The sequence below is a fragment of the Molothrus ater genome, chromosome 1, assembly GCF_012460135.2.
Source record: "Molothrus ater isolate BHLD 08-10-18 breed brown headed cowbird chromosome 1, BPBGC_Mater_1.1, whole genome shotgun sequence".
Taxonomy (NCBI): domain Eukaryota; kingdom Metazoa; phylum Chordata; class Aves; order Passeriformes; family Icteridae; genus Molothrus; species Molothrus ater.
The window spans coordinates 83,788,379-83,804,436 of record NC_050478.2 but is presented as its reverse complement, the minus strand read 5'-3'; the positions used below and the strand labels follow the sequence as shown (position 1 = coordinate 83,804,436).

The 16,058-nt window shown below is 38.3% G+C and overlaps 1 protein-coding gene across 1 annotated transcript in view; it reads left to right on the top strand.

The window, feature by feature from the left end:
* Positions 1–1,337: 1,337 nt before the first annotated feature.
* DDC (dopa decarboxylase) overlaps positions 1,338–16,058 on the top strand; it is a 63,026-nt gene continuing 48,305 nt past the window's right edge. The window contains 2 exon segments of the mRNA XM_054517259.1: positions 1,338–1,474; positions 14,066–14,303. Of these exon segments, the coding sequence (XP_054373234.1) occupies positions 14,103–14,303 (201 nt within the window). The 5' untranslated portion in view covers positions 1,338–1,474; positions 14,066–14,102.

Here is a 16,058-nt window from a genome sequence, read left to right as displayed (position 1 = left end):
AGCCAATGTTACTCTTATTACAAAATAAGAAATGTTATTACAGATCAATAAGTACTGTATGTTAGTGCCTTTTTTCTTACCTGTTCTTATTTATTCTGCTCTTGATAGTGGCTGTTAAAAAAACACCTTTTGGTTACCATTTATTTAGAAAATCATCCCTAATTTGAATATTTCATTGATTTTGAAACTTAAAATGATCTTGATATTATGCAGGTTCTTTGGTGGACCTGTAGACTTGTTGATGCTGTTTTACTGGGAACAGCATACTGACACATTTTTATTTTATCTTGCTTGTTTTAAGGGTCAAGTTCCATCACAAGAACAAGGCTATGGAGGCTATTTGCTGCAAATTGCATTCAAGTATTTATTTTTAGTGTATGCATGTTTGGTACACAAATTACAAAAGAAGCTGTGCGAGGAAAGGTGTTTGCTATTCTGAAGTTTTGAATGTTATTACATCATGTTATTACAACAGAATTACAATACAAAGATTATCACATCTAGTACAGCTGACCTTGCTGCCAGGTTTTGATTTGTCATCTTTTTCTGGTTTCTACTGCCCAGCACAACTCCATGTTAGAAGTAAATCCAGTACTTGTTTTCAGGAGAGGATTAGGGGGTTTTTTTTTAAAAAAATGCAGTTCCTACAGACAACTCATAGTTACTTTCGCAACAGAAGCCTCTGATAAGTAGTGGAAATGTTTTGAAATTGCTATGATGATGAATCAAAACTTATTGCATCCAAAGCAGGCTAAAACATTACTTTGCTCAAGAAAAGCACCTGTTAATGGAAACTGGAAGGAAAACAGAGCAAACATAGACACAGAAGCACCATTCATTTATTTGAAAAAGAGCAGGAAGGTTATCTTTTCAACCAAACAGGAAATGTTATGAACATGAATGTCTTATTCAATAGATGTTTAACAGGACAAACGTAAAGAGAAATATGAAGTAGGCAATGCTAGATGATGGAGTGTAATTGAGCTGTGAGTACAGGAAGTTGTGTCCTCTGCTGTAATTTGGACATCATTCCCTTCTTCACTGCACGGTGCCTCTACACTCCCATTTCAATCCCAGGCACAATATTCAGCCCATTTTTCACTACGAAAAAATTGATTTTTGATGCTTGGTGAGGATGTGAAGAGCTTCACTATAAGAAAACCCACAGCTCCACCTATCTCCATTTCAAATTCAACAGGCAGAATAGCAAATGTTCTGAGTCTTAACACAGGTTCTGGATCCCTTATTCCCCAATCTTCTTCCACATGCAAGTTGAGGATGCTTCTGGTCATCTGGTCATCACAGTTTTACAGCTTGTCTTTCTGGATAGCAGCAGTTGCCAGCAGAGCTGAAAGCTGCAGAGCTGAAAGCTGCAGAGCTGAAGAGAACTGTATTTTCTTGGGCATCCAGAAATACTGCCAGGCTTTTTGTGACAGCTTACTATTCTAGCATTGGTAGAAACCAGCTCTTCTTTGTAAGTATCCATTGAATATAGTGTAACACTGTTTCTCATGGGATTTTATTTTTCAGTGAAAGGGAAATAAGGAGATAATGTAATTAATCCTTTGTTTAACATAGCTTTGAGTTATTTCTTCTAGCAGTGTTGCAGGATTGGAATGTGGTTGATATGTGTTGTACTCACAGCTGAAGTATCTTGAGTTAGGCTTTTTTTTATATATGTGTATAGTAAATTAATTTCCACAATTATTCTTCTTGAAGACTACAGTCACATAAAATGTAGACCTGGGTTGTATGAGTTTGTTATTGTGTAAGATAAAGTAAATAAATGATAATTTTGATGAAAGATTAGTGTGATTTTACATGCTGAGTATGCATATTAAGAAAGAAAATTAGCAACTAGCGTAAAATTTTAACTGCTTTTAAATAATTCACAAGCCAGAGAATGTAAATACATAGCTGTTTTCTTACTTTTTGCTTGAATGGGCAACAGCAGTAAGTTGAGACTGGTGTGTTGTTGAAAGAGAGAAACTGAAAATATCCCCTAGAATTCAGCAGAAGCTATGGGCAGGTAAGTTATCTTGCTTCATTATATTTTGCAATGTATATGTAACATAAAATGTGGCGGTAATTCTCCTTCCCTAAGCATAATTTCACACCATTCTGTGTTCTCTGAGCACTGAAAAACAGTGAAAATTACACTTCTTAATCACTTCCTACTGACAAAAGTTAGCCTGGTGTTAGAGTGGAAGAGGTGTCTCTTAAGACTACGCAGAACTAAGATCACTTAATAAGAGAGTGCTTTTCTAAGAGTTACCAGGAAGGAAGAAAACAGAAATCTCAAAATTTCCAAAACTTTCCTAGACTGTGTTTCAGAGAATTCTGCAGAATATCAGACTGCCGTGAAAACTGTTTGCTTCTAGACTGGCTCCATCTGACGTCAGCACAGAGAGGTTCAAAATTTGTGCCTCTGATCAGATACAAACACTGCCAGAGTTTTGACAGAGGGTGCTGCCACTTTAAACCTGGCCTAGATTTAGGCTGTTTGGATTGCAAATCCAGCTAGAGCCAAATATGGTAGCACAGAAAAATAAGCTGGAAGAGAACAACCCTTTCTAACAAAATATTTTATGGAAAATTCCTCTCAGAACTTACCCAGGATTTCACAGCATATGGCAAAGACTTGCATCTGTACTTGAAAGCAGGAGCTTGAACTAAGGCCTCTGCGTACAAATGCAATGAATACATTGACTGTCCTTCTTATTTCACTGCCTGTCTCTGCCAGTAAATCCTGGCTAAATGAGAGCCTGTCTCTCCTAATGATAATGTGGAAGCTGTGATTATCTGAGGTGTGGAAGTGAACAAGATCATAAGGAGAACAGATGGCAAGCAGTTCTGAGTGGGGAGATGGCTGGCTGCACTGTGGTGAAGCTACCTGCAGCAGCTTAAGCTGTTATCTTTCCTGGCTCACTGTTTTCCCTCCTAGCTGGAGATGATTGCATTTCTTGTGGAGTTGGCAGGATGGAGCATGTGAACACTTGGTGGCTCTGTCACCTAATGTCGCAGGGACAGGCAGGTTCTTTTAGGGATCCTTGGTAGAATGAGAATTTGCCACAGGATTTTAGGTACAATTAGACCTTTATTACTACAATTAAATACTTAATTTTCAGGATAGTTTATTGTTATCTACAATTTTTAGGATTTAGTGTAGTTTATTGCACAGTTTTTATGACTTATGCTTTCAGCTAAGCAAAATTTCTAGTAGTGGTTGTAGCTTTCTTACTATCTAGAGTCTTTAATAACTACACTTTTAGTCACTTGGACCCTCTACAGATCATTTCAAATTCTTGGTAACTGGTGCATGATACAATAATCATAATGTGGACTCAGACTTTACCCAGGAGAACATGATTCACTCCATCTTCAGAGGAAGAAGACAGCAGTGGCTGTGTCCCAGACCAGTGGGGGATCTCAGGTTTTGCTGTCCAGCATCATGCCTTGCAGCTGTTTCATTTTATAGGCAGTGTCTCAAGAAGTGTTACATTTCTGTATTCCAGACCTGGTGTCACCACATCCTGGTAGCAATCTTGTGGGGCAAATAGTTTTTTCACAATGCTGACTGGGGGATCTGGCTGTTCTGTAATGGGGGTCATCACACCTTGGTGACAACTACAGTGTTGAAAAGGGGAAAAGAGGAGGTGATATGTGACCAGCATGCTTACATTTTATGACTGTTTGTCTAAGGAAATGGTGCTGGTTATGGAACCATATTAGCAGGAGTCAGGAGCAGGGGCACGTGGCTCAATGGAAAGACTCATCTTAGTGCTAGTGCATCTTCCTGCACTCAAGCAGGTGGGCTGTGTACATATATCACTCCCAGCCCTGAGGTAAAGAGAACAACCCAGAGCAGAAGGCAGCAAATATTACCTTACTCATTGCTTCAGCTGTGAATGTGTGTCCATGACCAGGGACACCCTGTGCATGTGGAAGATCTGGTTACCATTCCGTTTTTCTGGTGCTCTCATTTTGGGATATGTGTGTAGTGGGTTGACCCTGGCTGGATGCCAGCACCCACAAAAGCCTTTCTGTCTCTCCTTTCCACAGCTGGACAGGGGAAGGAAAATGTAACCAAGGGTTCCTGGATTCAGATAAGGACTGGGGGAGAGCATTCATCGAATGTCATGATGAGCAAAACGGCTCGAATTTGGGATATTAATTGAATTTATTACTAACAAAATCAAAGCATGATAATGAGAAGTAAAATAAGTCTTTAAAACACCTTTGCCCCACCCCTTCCCAAACTCTACCTCCTCCTTCCCCAGCAGTGATGGGAGACAAGGAATGGGAGTTTATAGTCAGTTCATCACAGGTTGTTTCTCCCACTGCTCAGATAGCGGAGTCCTCGCCTGCTCCAGCATGGGTTCCCTCTGACAGGAGACAGTCCTCCATGAACTTCTCCAATGTGCTCTACTAAACATAAAGTTTCCTGAAGCTTTGCATTGGTCTTTTCTGGAAAGATGCATGTGTTTGCACAGACTGAAGAGAAGCCAAAGACACCTTTGTAGAAAAGCTGAGAGGGATGTACAGCAAGAAACACTGGTCTGATCCCTTGCCACAGCACTTACTGTAATCTCAGACAGTTGGGCACCAACATGCTCTTGGTGAAGAGACTAGTGATGTTCTGATCCTTCCAAGAATGACTCAAGTCTTACAGTGGTGGCAAATGCTCTTCCAAGCTTACTGTGAGTGCATGGCCCTTGTGACAAAGTGTTAATCACAGTCAGTGATTATAATAAATTAAAAATACCTTCTCAACCAAGCACTGTGTGTTCTTCAATATTTTTGTAAACAGTGATCCAAACAAATCACTTGCTCAAGAACAAGCGCTGCATTGTTTTCCCTCATGCCATCTTTGTTCCTCATGCCTCATCTGGGTCTGTCTTTTCATCCACACAGGGGTTATTCCATTCATAAACTAACTGTGTTAACTTGCTTTTCTAACATGAGGGCTTCACAGCACATTTAAGGCCTCATAGCAGTTCATCTGTCAGCCACAGCTTCTGTGAAGCTGACAATAGTCAATGCTTGAGAACATTCTTTCTGTGAGAGATACATGGCTGGACGAGTGCCCTGGCAGTGCCTACGCCCCTAGGTAAGCACATCTCAGCTCACAGCAGAAGCTATTCCTATCTTGGTATTGGAAGAGTCTGCCTACTGTGATTGCAGCCTGCTCTCACTGTCTCTGTGACTCTTCACAGCCTGTCAGTTTTTCTGTTGACACTTTTTCAGTTCATCACAACCTCTCTTTTCTGTAGGCTTGCTTCCATAAGAGTAATATGCTCAGGCTGCTTTGAACCAGCAAATGGTACATTAACTCCTCTGAAACTGTGTATGTGAGTCTGTGTCCATGTTCACTTTGTTAGCAGTTCCTTTTTTCTTCCTTTGGTTTACCTACACATGTTCACACAACCAGCAATAGATACTGAACAGGGAAAACAAGTCACACATAAAATATTTATGAAAAAAGAGGATAGTTACTTTCCCAGTTTGTCAGCTCTGTCTCAGATTCATCTCCTGGCTAATCTGTTGCAAAGTCTACTTATGTTCTGCGGGAGACTTAGGTTTTATCTTCATACGCTGAGAGTAATCCATCTATTTGTGTCGGAAGGCTTTATTTAATTCTTACTTTCTTCCAAAGGAAATACACCCTTTTGTTTTAATTAGAAAATTGTTAGTTGCACATTTATTTTATCTAAAATACTCTCTTCTTTCTTGTCTCATCTTTGTGCTTATGCAGATTTGGACCTTGTTTATGGAACATAAAAGGATTTTTCATTCCATTCTAACTTTTCTTTTACCTTTTCATAGATAATTTCTGGTAACTAGTATTTTTACATTAATGGAAGAATATGCTGGGGGTAAAAAAGACAAAGATGGGGTTCTACTACTGTTCTCTTTTTGAAGGAGCAGCTGCAAGGAAAACTGGAAAAAAGGCCTGCAGTCTCCAAATAGCATCCTTAAACTACAGACATAGAGTAAACCAAATACAACAAACCAGTGGGTTTTTTTACACATAGGCAACAGTGTCTGTTCCTTTGATGTCAAATGTGGAAAACAGGCACAAACATTGAGCTAGATCCCTAACTAATTGCTTCAAATTATTTTCTCAGTGTCTAAGATATTAAGCATATCTGAGTCAATTTAAAGCCCTTCATGTTATAGCACAGAACAGGTTTTTTCAAATAATGTTAGGCTCAGTGAACTGCAGCCCAAACACATAATAAAATTTAGTACCTAGACCCACACCGTGAGGCTAGCATGAGAAGAGTGTCAGGCTATTCAGGTGAGGGAAAAACGAAGTTGGTAGTAGAGCCATCTAATCATAACAGGACTAAAAGCCAGAGGAAACTGCCTTTTCATTTCTAACCTGCACTGTACAGTTGTGGAAGAGGTGAAAACTGTTAGAAAGTGGGTACAAACTATTTAATCCCCTCTGCTTTGATCTATGTCTTTGCATAAGGACTGACAGTGGGACTGCAGTGACTGATATCATGTTGTCTGCTTCATTTTCTGGTGCTGTGCTGGAGCCTCCTGTTCAAACACAGCCTCTCCCCCACCTCGTTTGCAAACCAAAGGCTTCAGTAGTGGTAATAAATTGATGCTATTACTGCACGGACACAGCATCATTTATGTCTGACTTAGCCAGAACTTGTGATACAAAGCTTAGTGATCTTCCTTTTGTCCACCACAGAAAGATTCTGTTAAACAAAGATTTGTTTATTGCCAACAGTTGATGGTGAGAATTATAAAACGAGTACGAGCCAGAAGAATTTCTAAATTATAGAAGAGACATGGAACATGATTTTTAGAAGGGCATTTAATTCCCCTTTTCCAGCTTGCCTGTTGTGCCTTCACACTTCATTTCCTTTTTCTTCCTGAGAAATAACAAAAAGAAATATTTTAATGGAAAATGCAACCATTGCCTCTTCACAGCAAGCTTTACAGGTACAGCAGAGAAATAAAATCACATCAGGTGATTTTGAGGCTGCATTTCAACACTGATTAAACCAGCATTTTAATATTCCAATCTTAATTTTAATTTCCATGTTTAATTTCCTTTGAAAGTTATTTACCTTTTGCAAGCCATTTGGATCAAACATTGAAGTGAAATTTCAGTTATCTTTAAGTTTACTAAGGACAATTTCAATTTTTGCATCTCTTTTTGCCCTTGCAACAAATTTTGAATTTTCAGCCTTTTCAGTCAAATTCAGGAAGAAAGAAATATATAGGAAAAGTCTCCAAAAGACCTGTTTTCCTGTGGGGTCCCAATGTATCGAGTTTGTAACTCTGTGAACTCAGGGTGTTGGTTTGAGGTGGAAAACATTTCAGAGGCTGTGGCAACTGACTCTGGGATTTGTTGATGCTTTTCAAGATTGAAGAACTAATGACTACAGCAACTGACCGAAGCATTGGAAACGCAAGTCAGATCATAGAATAACATCTGGCACAACAAGTGCAATGACACCAGAAAGCTCACCTGGGGAGTTTAGGTGCTGGTTTCATTTTGAAAAGGCTCTTCCAGAATTGTAGCAGAGTTGTTGTTGCTCTTGTAACATTAGAAGAGCCATGACAGTTTTAAAAAGCTGTGACTTTTTCATCCTTCGCAAAAAGGGTGGCTGTGATAATACTGCAATGGGCTGGAGACTGGTGCTAGAGTAATGACCATCCCAAATCTGCTACACTGCCTGGCTGTAAGCTGTTTAGGGCTATGAAATGCTGATAGTATTTTTTTTTAGATAAACTTGACTGAAATAAAAATGACAGGATGTCACCTGGATTCATCTAGGAAACAGAACTCCACATAAAACTTTTAGAATAGGAAAACAAATCTAAAACACTTTTAGAATTGCTTTTAAGTGTACATATGATCAAAGAGAGAAACTGGGAAAAGTTGGATAAAGCTTATCTGGGGATGTTTATTCCACAGCTATATACCTGAGCTTGCAGTTACCCGAGTGGTACTTTGACCATATCTGTGTTTCTTTCCTGGCAATAATATTTCACAGAAGCAAATCAAAGCATTTGCTGTAACTGCAGCAGCCTCAGCAGAAATGTCCCAGAGTGTGCAGCACAGATGGGGAGCATGTGATCTGACTGATGAACTTGTGAATGGAGCCCCTGGAAGAAAAGACAGGGCACTGCAGAGTTAACCTGGCAAGGGCCGTTTCTCGGTGGGATGCAGCTGCTTTTCAGGGAGCTTCCTTTGCGAGCTGTGTTTTGGAGGAGCTGTGGGAGGGGGAGATGCTGCTGCTGCACGTTCAGTGCAAAGCCCGTGCCTGTGATAGGCTGAAGAGACATGGATACTCTGCCTATATATGCTGGCAACTGCATCCTCTCTGCTTTGTAGCTGTCACTGAGGAGCGAAGAAGGGCAGTGAGAAGGGCAGGGGAGAAGCAAAAACCTTGCCAACTTGCTGTAAGTTGCATTCTTTGTCCTTAAGTCTTTATGGTTATTAAATTCAAGTAGGTACATTTGGATTAATGCAACAATTGGTTATGGAGAGTGGGATGGCAGTTAATAAACAGCCAGCCAGCTTGGTGTTATTTTAGGGATGATAATAGCAATAATAGCATTTATTTTTAATCTAAGTTTGCACAATGTAGTATGCACCTATTGTGCTGTGTTTGCTTTTTTTACATCTGATGTCTGTCAGCTGTAACTGTTTATATGCATTTATGTAGAATCCCATGTATACAAAAGTTTGTACCTTGTCTTTCCAAGTACAGCAGTGCTTGCAATAACCAAGCAGAACTTGAGAAATTCTCTACCTAATATTCTGAATAATAAAATTTCAAGATAAATTAAATGCATGACTTTTTTAGGGTGATGTTTTTCTCAGAAATAACCCTTTCCCATCACTGTAGTAAGACCTCAGCGGGAACATTATGAGGTTGCAGACACTGTGCCAGTGACAGTAAATGAATACAGCCAGCAGCTTCTGGAAGATGTAATTCTTTAAATAAAATGTAGGGACTATAACATATACTGTTAATTCTTGACTAGTGCAAAGGTAGAAGGACAGTGTAGATCCAGTTCCTTTTTACTCGTGGTGAAGTAAAATTCATCCTTTGGCTCTTTTTCTGGCAATATCCTATTGCCAGCAGGGGAAGTTCAGCTTAACAGTGGCAACAGCTGCAGAAACCTTCAGCTGGATTCAGTAGCAGGAAGTTCTCGTGGCTTCAGTGGTGTCACTGAAACACCATCAGCCCTTAAACTACATTTTGGTCTGCAACAATCAGTTGGCAGAATAGAAAATGCACTTGTCTCATATATTGGAAAGAGACACAATTACAGCTGTATTTGCTCAAAAAAAGTAAGTTTTAGGTGCTGTAAATGTGTCTATGCATTCTTCCCATCTGCATTCATAAACAGGAGCTGCTAAAAGATTTTATTTTGTTAACTGTTGTTTATTTTACTTTGATCAACTGGAGAAGAGGGAGATATAAAATTATAATGCATCAAATATACCTCTCTCCTCATTTGTTCTTCTTTTCCTCTTTTCCCTTTTTTTTCCTGCTTTTTCATCTTTTTTTCTCTTTTTCTTTCTCATAATGAATTTCCTGGTATCATTTAGATATATTTCACATTCATATTTAGTAAATATGAAAAAACTCACCCAGATTCTAAAATCATAGACAATACCTTTTAACAGAAATAACGAATAAGCTGAATGTTACCAACAAAATATTATACCTATAAATATCTTTAATAATTACTTGTGTGTAAGCTACTCATTTGTATGGTTCCGTTTCAGATAAAGTAGAAAACTGCTGGCAAATGAACATATGCAATCTGAAGACCAGCAACAATTTTCAGTAACTTCAGTAAAATAAAATGTGTCTGTATTCTAATTTCAGTGCTCTGAGGTAGGAGTAGTTTTAAAAAAAGCAACAAAGGATATGTCAACTTTAGATTGTGTAGTGTATTTGTCCTCTGACAAATTACAGCAAATTCAAAGACCAAGGAGTTTATATATGAATAAATAAAGATACACTGATATAATTTAAGGTTTAACATGGTTTTTCTTGGTTTTACCTGCAGTTTAGAGCAGAACTCAATCTTCTCCAGTAAAGTAGGATTTGATCAGAAGTATGCAGTGGTGACAGTAGCCATTGATTCTTGCTGGGAACAAAAGTGCTCAGGCAGAATATATGCTTGGTAAAATTGTGTTTTATCAATCAGAGTGAGGCTGTCAGTGAGTTTGCATACAGACTGCTCACCATGTGGCAGAGGTTGATAATTAGACAGGGCACCTCCTGAGAAGCTGTGCTCTCCTCACTTGGGGTTCAGCTCGCAGATACTGAATATGCTGAAACTCATCCTGGGAGGTGTGGCATCTCTGAAAGTGTGGAGAGTTTCTCACTCTTTAGGGGCCTTCAAGAAGATATACCACTATTAAATACTTTAGAATGAGGCTTAGTTTATCTGAAATTTCCCTTTAGTTTTGGAAACTTGGCTTGCATTATTTTGCAGTTTAAGTTCCTTTAAGTGGACATTTAGACTGCATGCAGACTGTAACACTCACCCCTTCAGGAAGTACAGATTCTCTCAAACAGCATTTTCATTTTATACCATAAGGCCTGACTTCTCTGAAGTATTTTGCTTCTTAGAAAATCTCTATATTTTAAAAAATATACTGGCATAGAGGGAAGGTCTCTCCCTATGCATTGTGTTATTGTATTGTACATGAGCTTTATGTGCATGCAAGAGGTAGAGATATTCTGTACTGGTAGAGAAATGAAGTAATTTGCATTTTGATAGTATTCACTAGTGAGCGTTACAGTTGTTGGCTGGGTATGGCTTCCATAGTAAGTAGTACTTTCAAGCAGTGAAGTGAAATCTATAGCAAACAGTTCAGGAAGAGAATAAAAATAGGAATGAAAGGGTAAGTGGGTCTTGTCACTCACAGAGGAGCAGATATAACATAGGAAGTGAAAAGGATGACCACTGTGTTCCCGCAAGGAGTGTGCCTTCACAGCTCCCCCATGAGATACATATATTACTGTAGGTAGGGGATTTTAGGAAGGAAAATGCATGAATAGAAAAAAGCAGATTTTAATTTCTCAGTATGCCTTGGAGGAAAGAAGGGTTAAATACTTTGCTTCAGATTGAAGCAGTTTGATGTACTTCACTGCACTGTAAGAGTATTAGAGATTAAGTAAATATCAGTTCATATCAATTTATAACAGTGCAACCTCTGTAGCACATTTGGGATGAAAGGCTCAACCTTCAAATCTTAACATTTAAGCTTCCAGGTTCAGTTACTTCCATGCAAAACAGTGGGTTTCCCCTGTAATTTAATTCTTTACCTGAATTTTGCTATTGTAACAGTGATTAATGACAGAAGCAGTGCAGCCAAAACAGTGCGAGGATGAGTCAATGAACCTCCCATTCTTGGGAAGAAGTATAGTTACACAATAACAAACAAGATCTTCATGATTAGACAAAATGTGCATTTTGTCAAATTGAGTTCCATAGCAATAGACTAAAACCACTGAATGTGTATCTGATATTTAGATATAATATTTTATTTGCTTATCCTGATATCCAAAAATAACTTTGTCCAAACTTCTAATAATAAAAATAACAATATCAGCATACTGTGTAGCAACAAGATGACATAAATGTCACAACCTATAAAACATACCATGTCTGTTCTGGTAATTTGATAAAGTAAATTCTTTTTTTTTTCAATAAAGTAAATTCTTTTTTTTCTGTGTGTTTGTGAACTGTTTTGAGTTTACACACAATATGATTTAATTTTTGCCATCTGATTTGTATTTTAGGAAAAGACCACATGATCCACAGAAGTTTTTATGTTAAGGGGTCCCTTTTATTTGATTACTACCAAGTAAAACTAGGGAGTAGTGTAGTGATGCTCTTACACAGTGATGCACTTACCTGTCTTGATGCTGTACTTGGGGCTCACTGGAACCACAGATGTGGAATGAGATACTCAGCTGATATGATCCTTGTGTAAAGGTCTGTAGGAATGGCTGTAGCACACTGGTGAGCAACAGCAGTGCTGGGAACACCAGTCCTCATATTCTGAGTCACTTCAGTCTCGGGCATCTCCACTAATTTGTCAGTTGTTTGTTAAATTCTTTTTTTCATAGCTTTCTTCTCTGAAACCAGAGGAAAAGCTAACAGATCACCTCATTCAAGTTCTTTAGGGCGTGCTATAGCAATAAACCCATGAATGAAGCAGCATAAAATAAATAATAATAGCATGACTTAAGAGTTAAGTTAGAGATGCATTGAAAAAGAAGTTCAACAGTACAGTATTTAGATTTCTTCTGGCAAAAAATATCTAAACCAAAGAACAGAGCCTTGGTGTGTAATTAGACTGCTGCCACAGAAATGCATATTGTTTGCTGCAGTTCATGCTGATTTCTTTAGAGAATTTATTAAAATTTTGAACGATGAACAAAGATGTGTTGAATGAAAATGCACGTAAGATTTAGGGGGTATGGAAGAAATTGAATCATCCTGATTTTAAAGGAGTAGAAACAAAGCTGCTTGCTTAAACACAGGTTTTCAAAAGCGAGTTGACACGCAAAGCTGCCCACTGCACATTCTAGGACTGTAATGACCACTGGTAATGTATTTCCAGCAACTTAGTGGCAAGATGTGAGGTCCTAATACCCCTTTATGAAAGGTAGAGACAGAGCCAAATAAACACTTACATGATGATTAAAGAGAATACTAAAACTCTAGTGAAATAGCAACAGGAGCAACCATCTCTGGGCATTTAAAAGTCCCTACTGTGCAGAACCTTGCTCTCCCAAGTGTTTTGTGACCTGCAGCAGCACCCTGCCTTCTTAAATAAAAGCAGCAGCTGCTCCACACAAATTCCAGATCCTCTGTTTGTAGCAGCAGGGACGTGTCTAAGACAGTGCTTGGTAATGTCTTTCTCTTGTGATGTTACAGTACTAATTCAAATGTAATAAAGCCCAGGAGGTTGTCTTTTCTCAAAATTATGTCCTCAGTTAGAAATCATTATCACAAATACTTGGTATCTGAAAAATTGTCTCCTACTTATCTAATGTTCACATTGTGCTTAATATAATTATTTCCTTACAAAGAGAAGATCTACAGGTGTGTGAGCTAAGAACAATAGTTCTTGAGACCAGCAGTGAAAATTCTTTTTTCTCTTGCCAATCTTCTGACTGGATTCCAAGGAACAGTACCCCTCAATGTGAGTATATAAAGTCTCTGGGACACTTTTTTGGTACTCAGTGAATAAAAAGTTTCAGCCATATATTCACTGCGTACTCAAGACGCATGGCTAGACAGAGTAATAAAATTGTGAGGGCCAGGGTGGCAGGAGCAGTCACTATATTAATTTATATCATGAATTTATGTTTGGAGAGCACTTTGCAGGCAAACTCCAGCTCATCTCAGCTGAGCCATGTATCACCTTGGGTGTGCTCACACAATCTGCCTATCTCAAATAACTCCTGGAGCTGCAGCCCAACATCTTAGAAATATGGACAGCCCCAGACAGAGCTTCCTCACATTCTCTTGCAAAACACAGTACAGATCAACTTGAAGTGAATTCTTTTTGAAATCTCACTAAGAAACGAAGTTTTGTAGATGACAAAGCATGTGCATTTCCAGTGAAAGAGTAGAGAAGCTAGAGCTTGAGACAAGACAGGAGTTGAGAAGCAGATAAAATGACAGGGCAGCACAGTGGATCACTGTGATAACAGTGATTATTATAGCTTGTTATTACAAATTATAGCAGAGACACAGCCAGCTTTTTTCTTACACTTATTCTCCATAAGGCAGGAGGGAGCTGATTATGTGCCACTTAACATTGCCACATACTTGTCTCATCCAGCAGCTGTAGGAAATAAATCTGTAATTTCTGAATCTTCATCAATGTGCTTCTACTGTTCTTCTATGCTAAACTTATTGTCTGTGTGTATTAATCTAATCTACTCATATCATGACCATCTGAGTCTTCCTATAAATCCTATGAATGACAGGTTTAAAACTAGTAAAATTCTCTTTCAAAAATGATTCTTTTTTCTCTTCTTTTCAGGTGTTTTTCTGAGAATAAGCCCTAAACTCCGTTACCCATGGATGCTGCAGAATTCCGCAAGAGAGGGAAGGAGATGGTGGACTATGTGGCGGATTACCTGGAGAAGATAGAGAAACGACAGGTGTTCCCAGATGTGGAACCAGGATACCTACGGCCCCTCGTTGCAGACTGTGCACCCCAGGATCCTGAGAGCTTTGAGGATGTCTTTAGGGACATTGAGAAGATCATTATGCCAGGGGTAAGAGAAATGGAACTGTAGTGCAATGTTCAATACTGTGTTTAGGTTTTCAAACATCTTAAAGAAAGTGGGGGTTTACCAACATAAATACCCACACTGATTAACTTTTAGAAGGCAGGAGACAGCTTTACGTGTTGAATATGATCTAACTAATGTTTTTCATTTTTCCTAGAAATAATCAAATCATTCTTTTGCTTCATGCATGGTTTACTTTTGAAAATAATTTCCTTTCCTCCCTTGAACTGGTTAAGGCAAAACTTCATAACTTTCAGTTTCATGTGATATTTTTTACTACTTTCATAGCACAGTAAATATTTTACAACATAGTATTTTTATTAGTCTGCTGTGCCTAAAGTGTTTCTTCAAGCTGATCTTTAAATGTTAAAATTCTCTTAGGAGATTTCTTTTATTAGAGTTGACTAGAAAGGATTCTTCCCAATACTTGTTCTGTTGACTTACTCTCCTAAATGTCAACTACTTCTCGTAGCTTCTAAGGCAGACAACCACTGCCTAAATATTAGTCCTTGAATAGATCAGTATTGGACAGACAATGCAGAACTGTTGGCAAAGCATCTGGCATTTGTTCAGGCTTGAAATTTTCTTGTTTTTTCACTCATGGTGCATCTTTTTTATTTTAAATATGTACTTGTCTCCTTAGGCCTCTAAGTAGCTTGAAGAGAACTGAATTGTTAGTAAAAGTTAATGAGGAATCTCTCCTTTGGATCTCCTCAATAAACACTTTGGGGTTCTTCTCTAGATGCAGCTATGTGATATGGTTGTGATGGGACTGGACACCACAGTCAAAATGACTTTAGTCAGTGTACTATGATGCTGCCAATTCCTTTTCATTGACCAATGTAAATATTTGATATTCAGTATGATTTTATCTTGTTTTCCTTGGAGCCAGCCTTCTGTACTTTAACAGTCAAAAGCTCCACTGAGGTCAATTGAAACCTTTGCACTCTTTTCAAAGATTTGAGGAGGAAGTCTTAAATCCAAGGGAATTAAATCAATGCAGATTAGATAAGAGAATTATGTCCAACACATGCAAATACTTTTATTGCTGCTCATAGATATAGTTGCCTTTTCTTTTTCATTGGAGGAAAATAGTAATGTCTGTGAAGTAGAAGAGAAAACACTTTAAACACCTGAGAACTTTCAATAAAATAATAATGCATTAAAAAATAAGAGATGAATCACTCGAGAATAGAAAGTGAGACATTGAATTCCAATTATGTCATCAACATGTCATGTTCTCTCTTAACTGAATTGACTTCTCTTGATATTTACGTGCCCTGCAAACAAATTTACTTTTACAAAGTGATACATTCTGAAGAAAAATTATTCTATCCTAAATTTTTCCACTGGTTGAAATGTTAGTGACACAAAGAGCACAATATAAATCCCAGTTCTTATAGTAATTCTGATTCTACCCATGTTGCTTATACTTAATTCCACTGACTCATATGGGTACAGAACCACGAGGTCCTGTATAGTAAAGATTGGATGGTATCTCAGGATCATTTAGTCCATCCCCTCTGCTCAAAGCTGAGTCAGCTAGAGCAGGTTGTTCAGGACTATGTCCTGCTGGTCACTGAATATCTCCAAGGATGAACTCTGCTGTCCTGTTCCAAAGTTGGATCATCCTCACAGTAAAAAAGGGTTTTTTTATGTTTAAGTGGAATTTTCTCTATTTCAGTTTGTGTACATTTCTTATTGTTTTGTCACTGGGTACTTCTGAGAAGAATCAGGCTT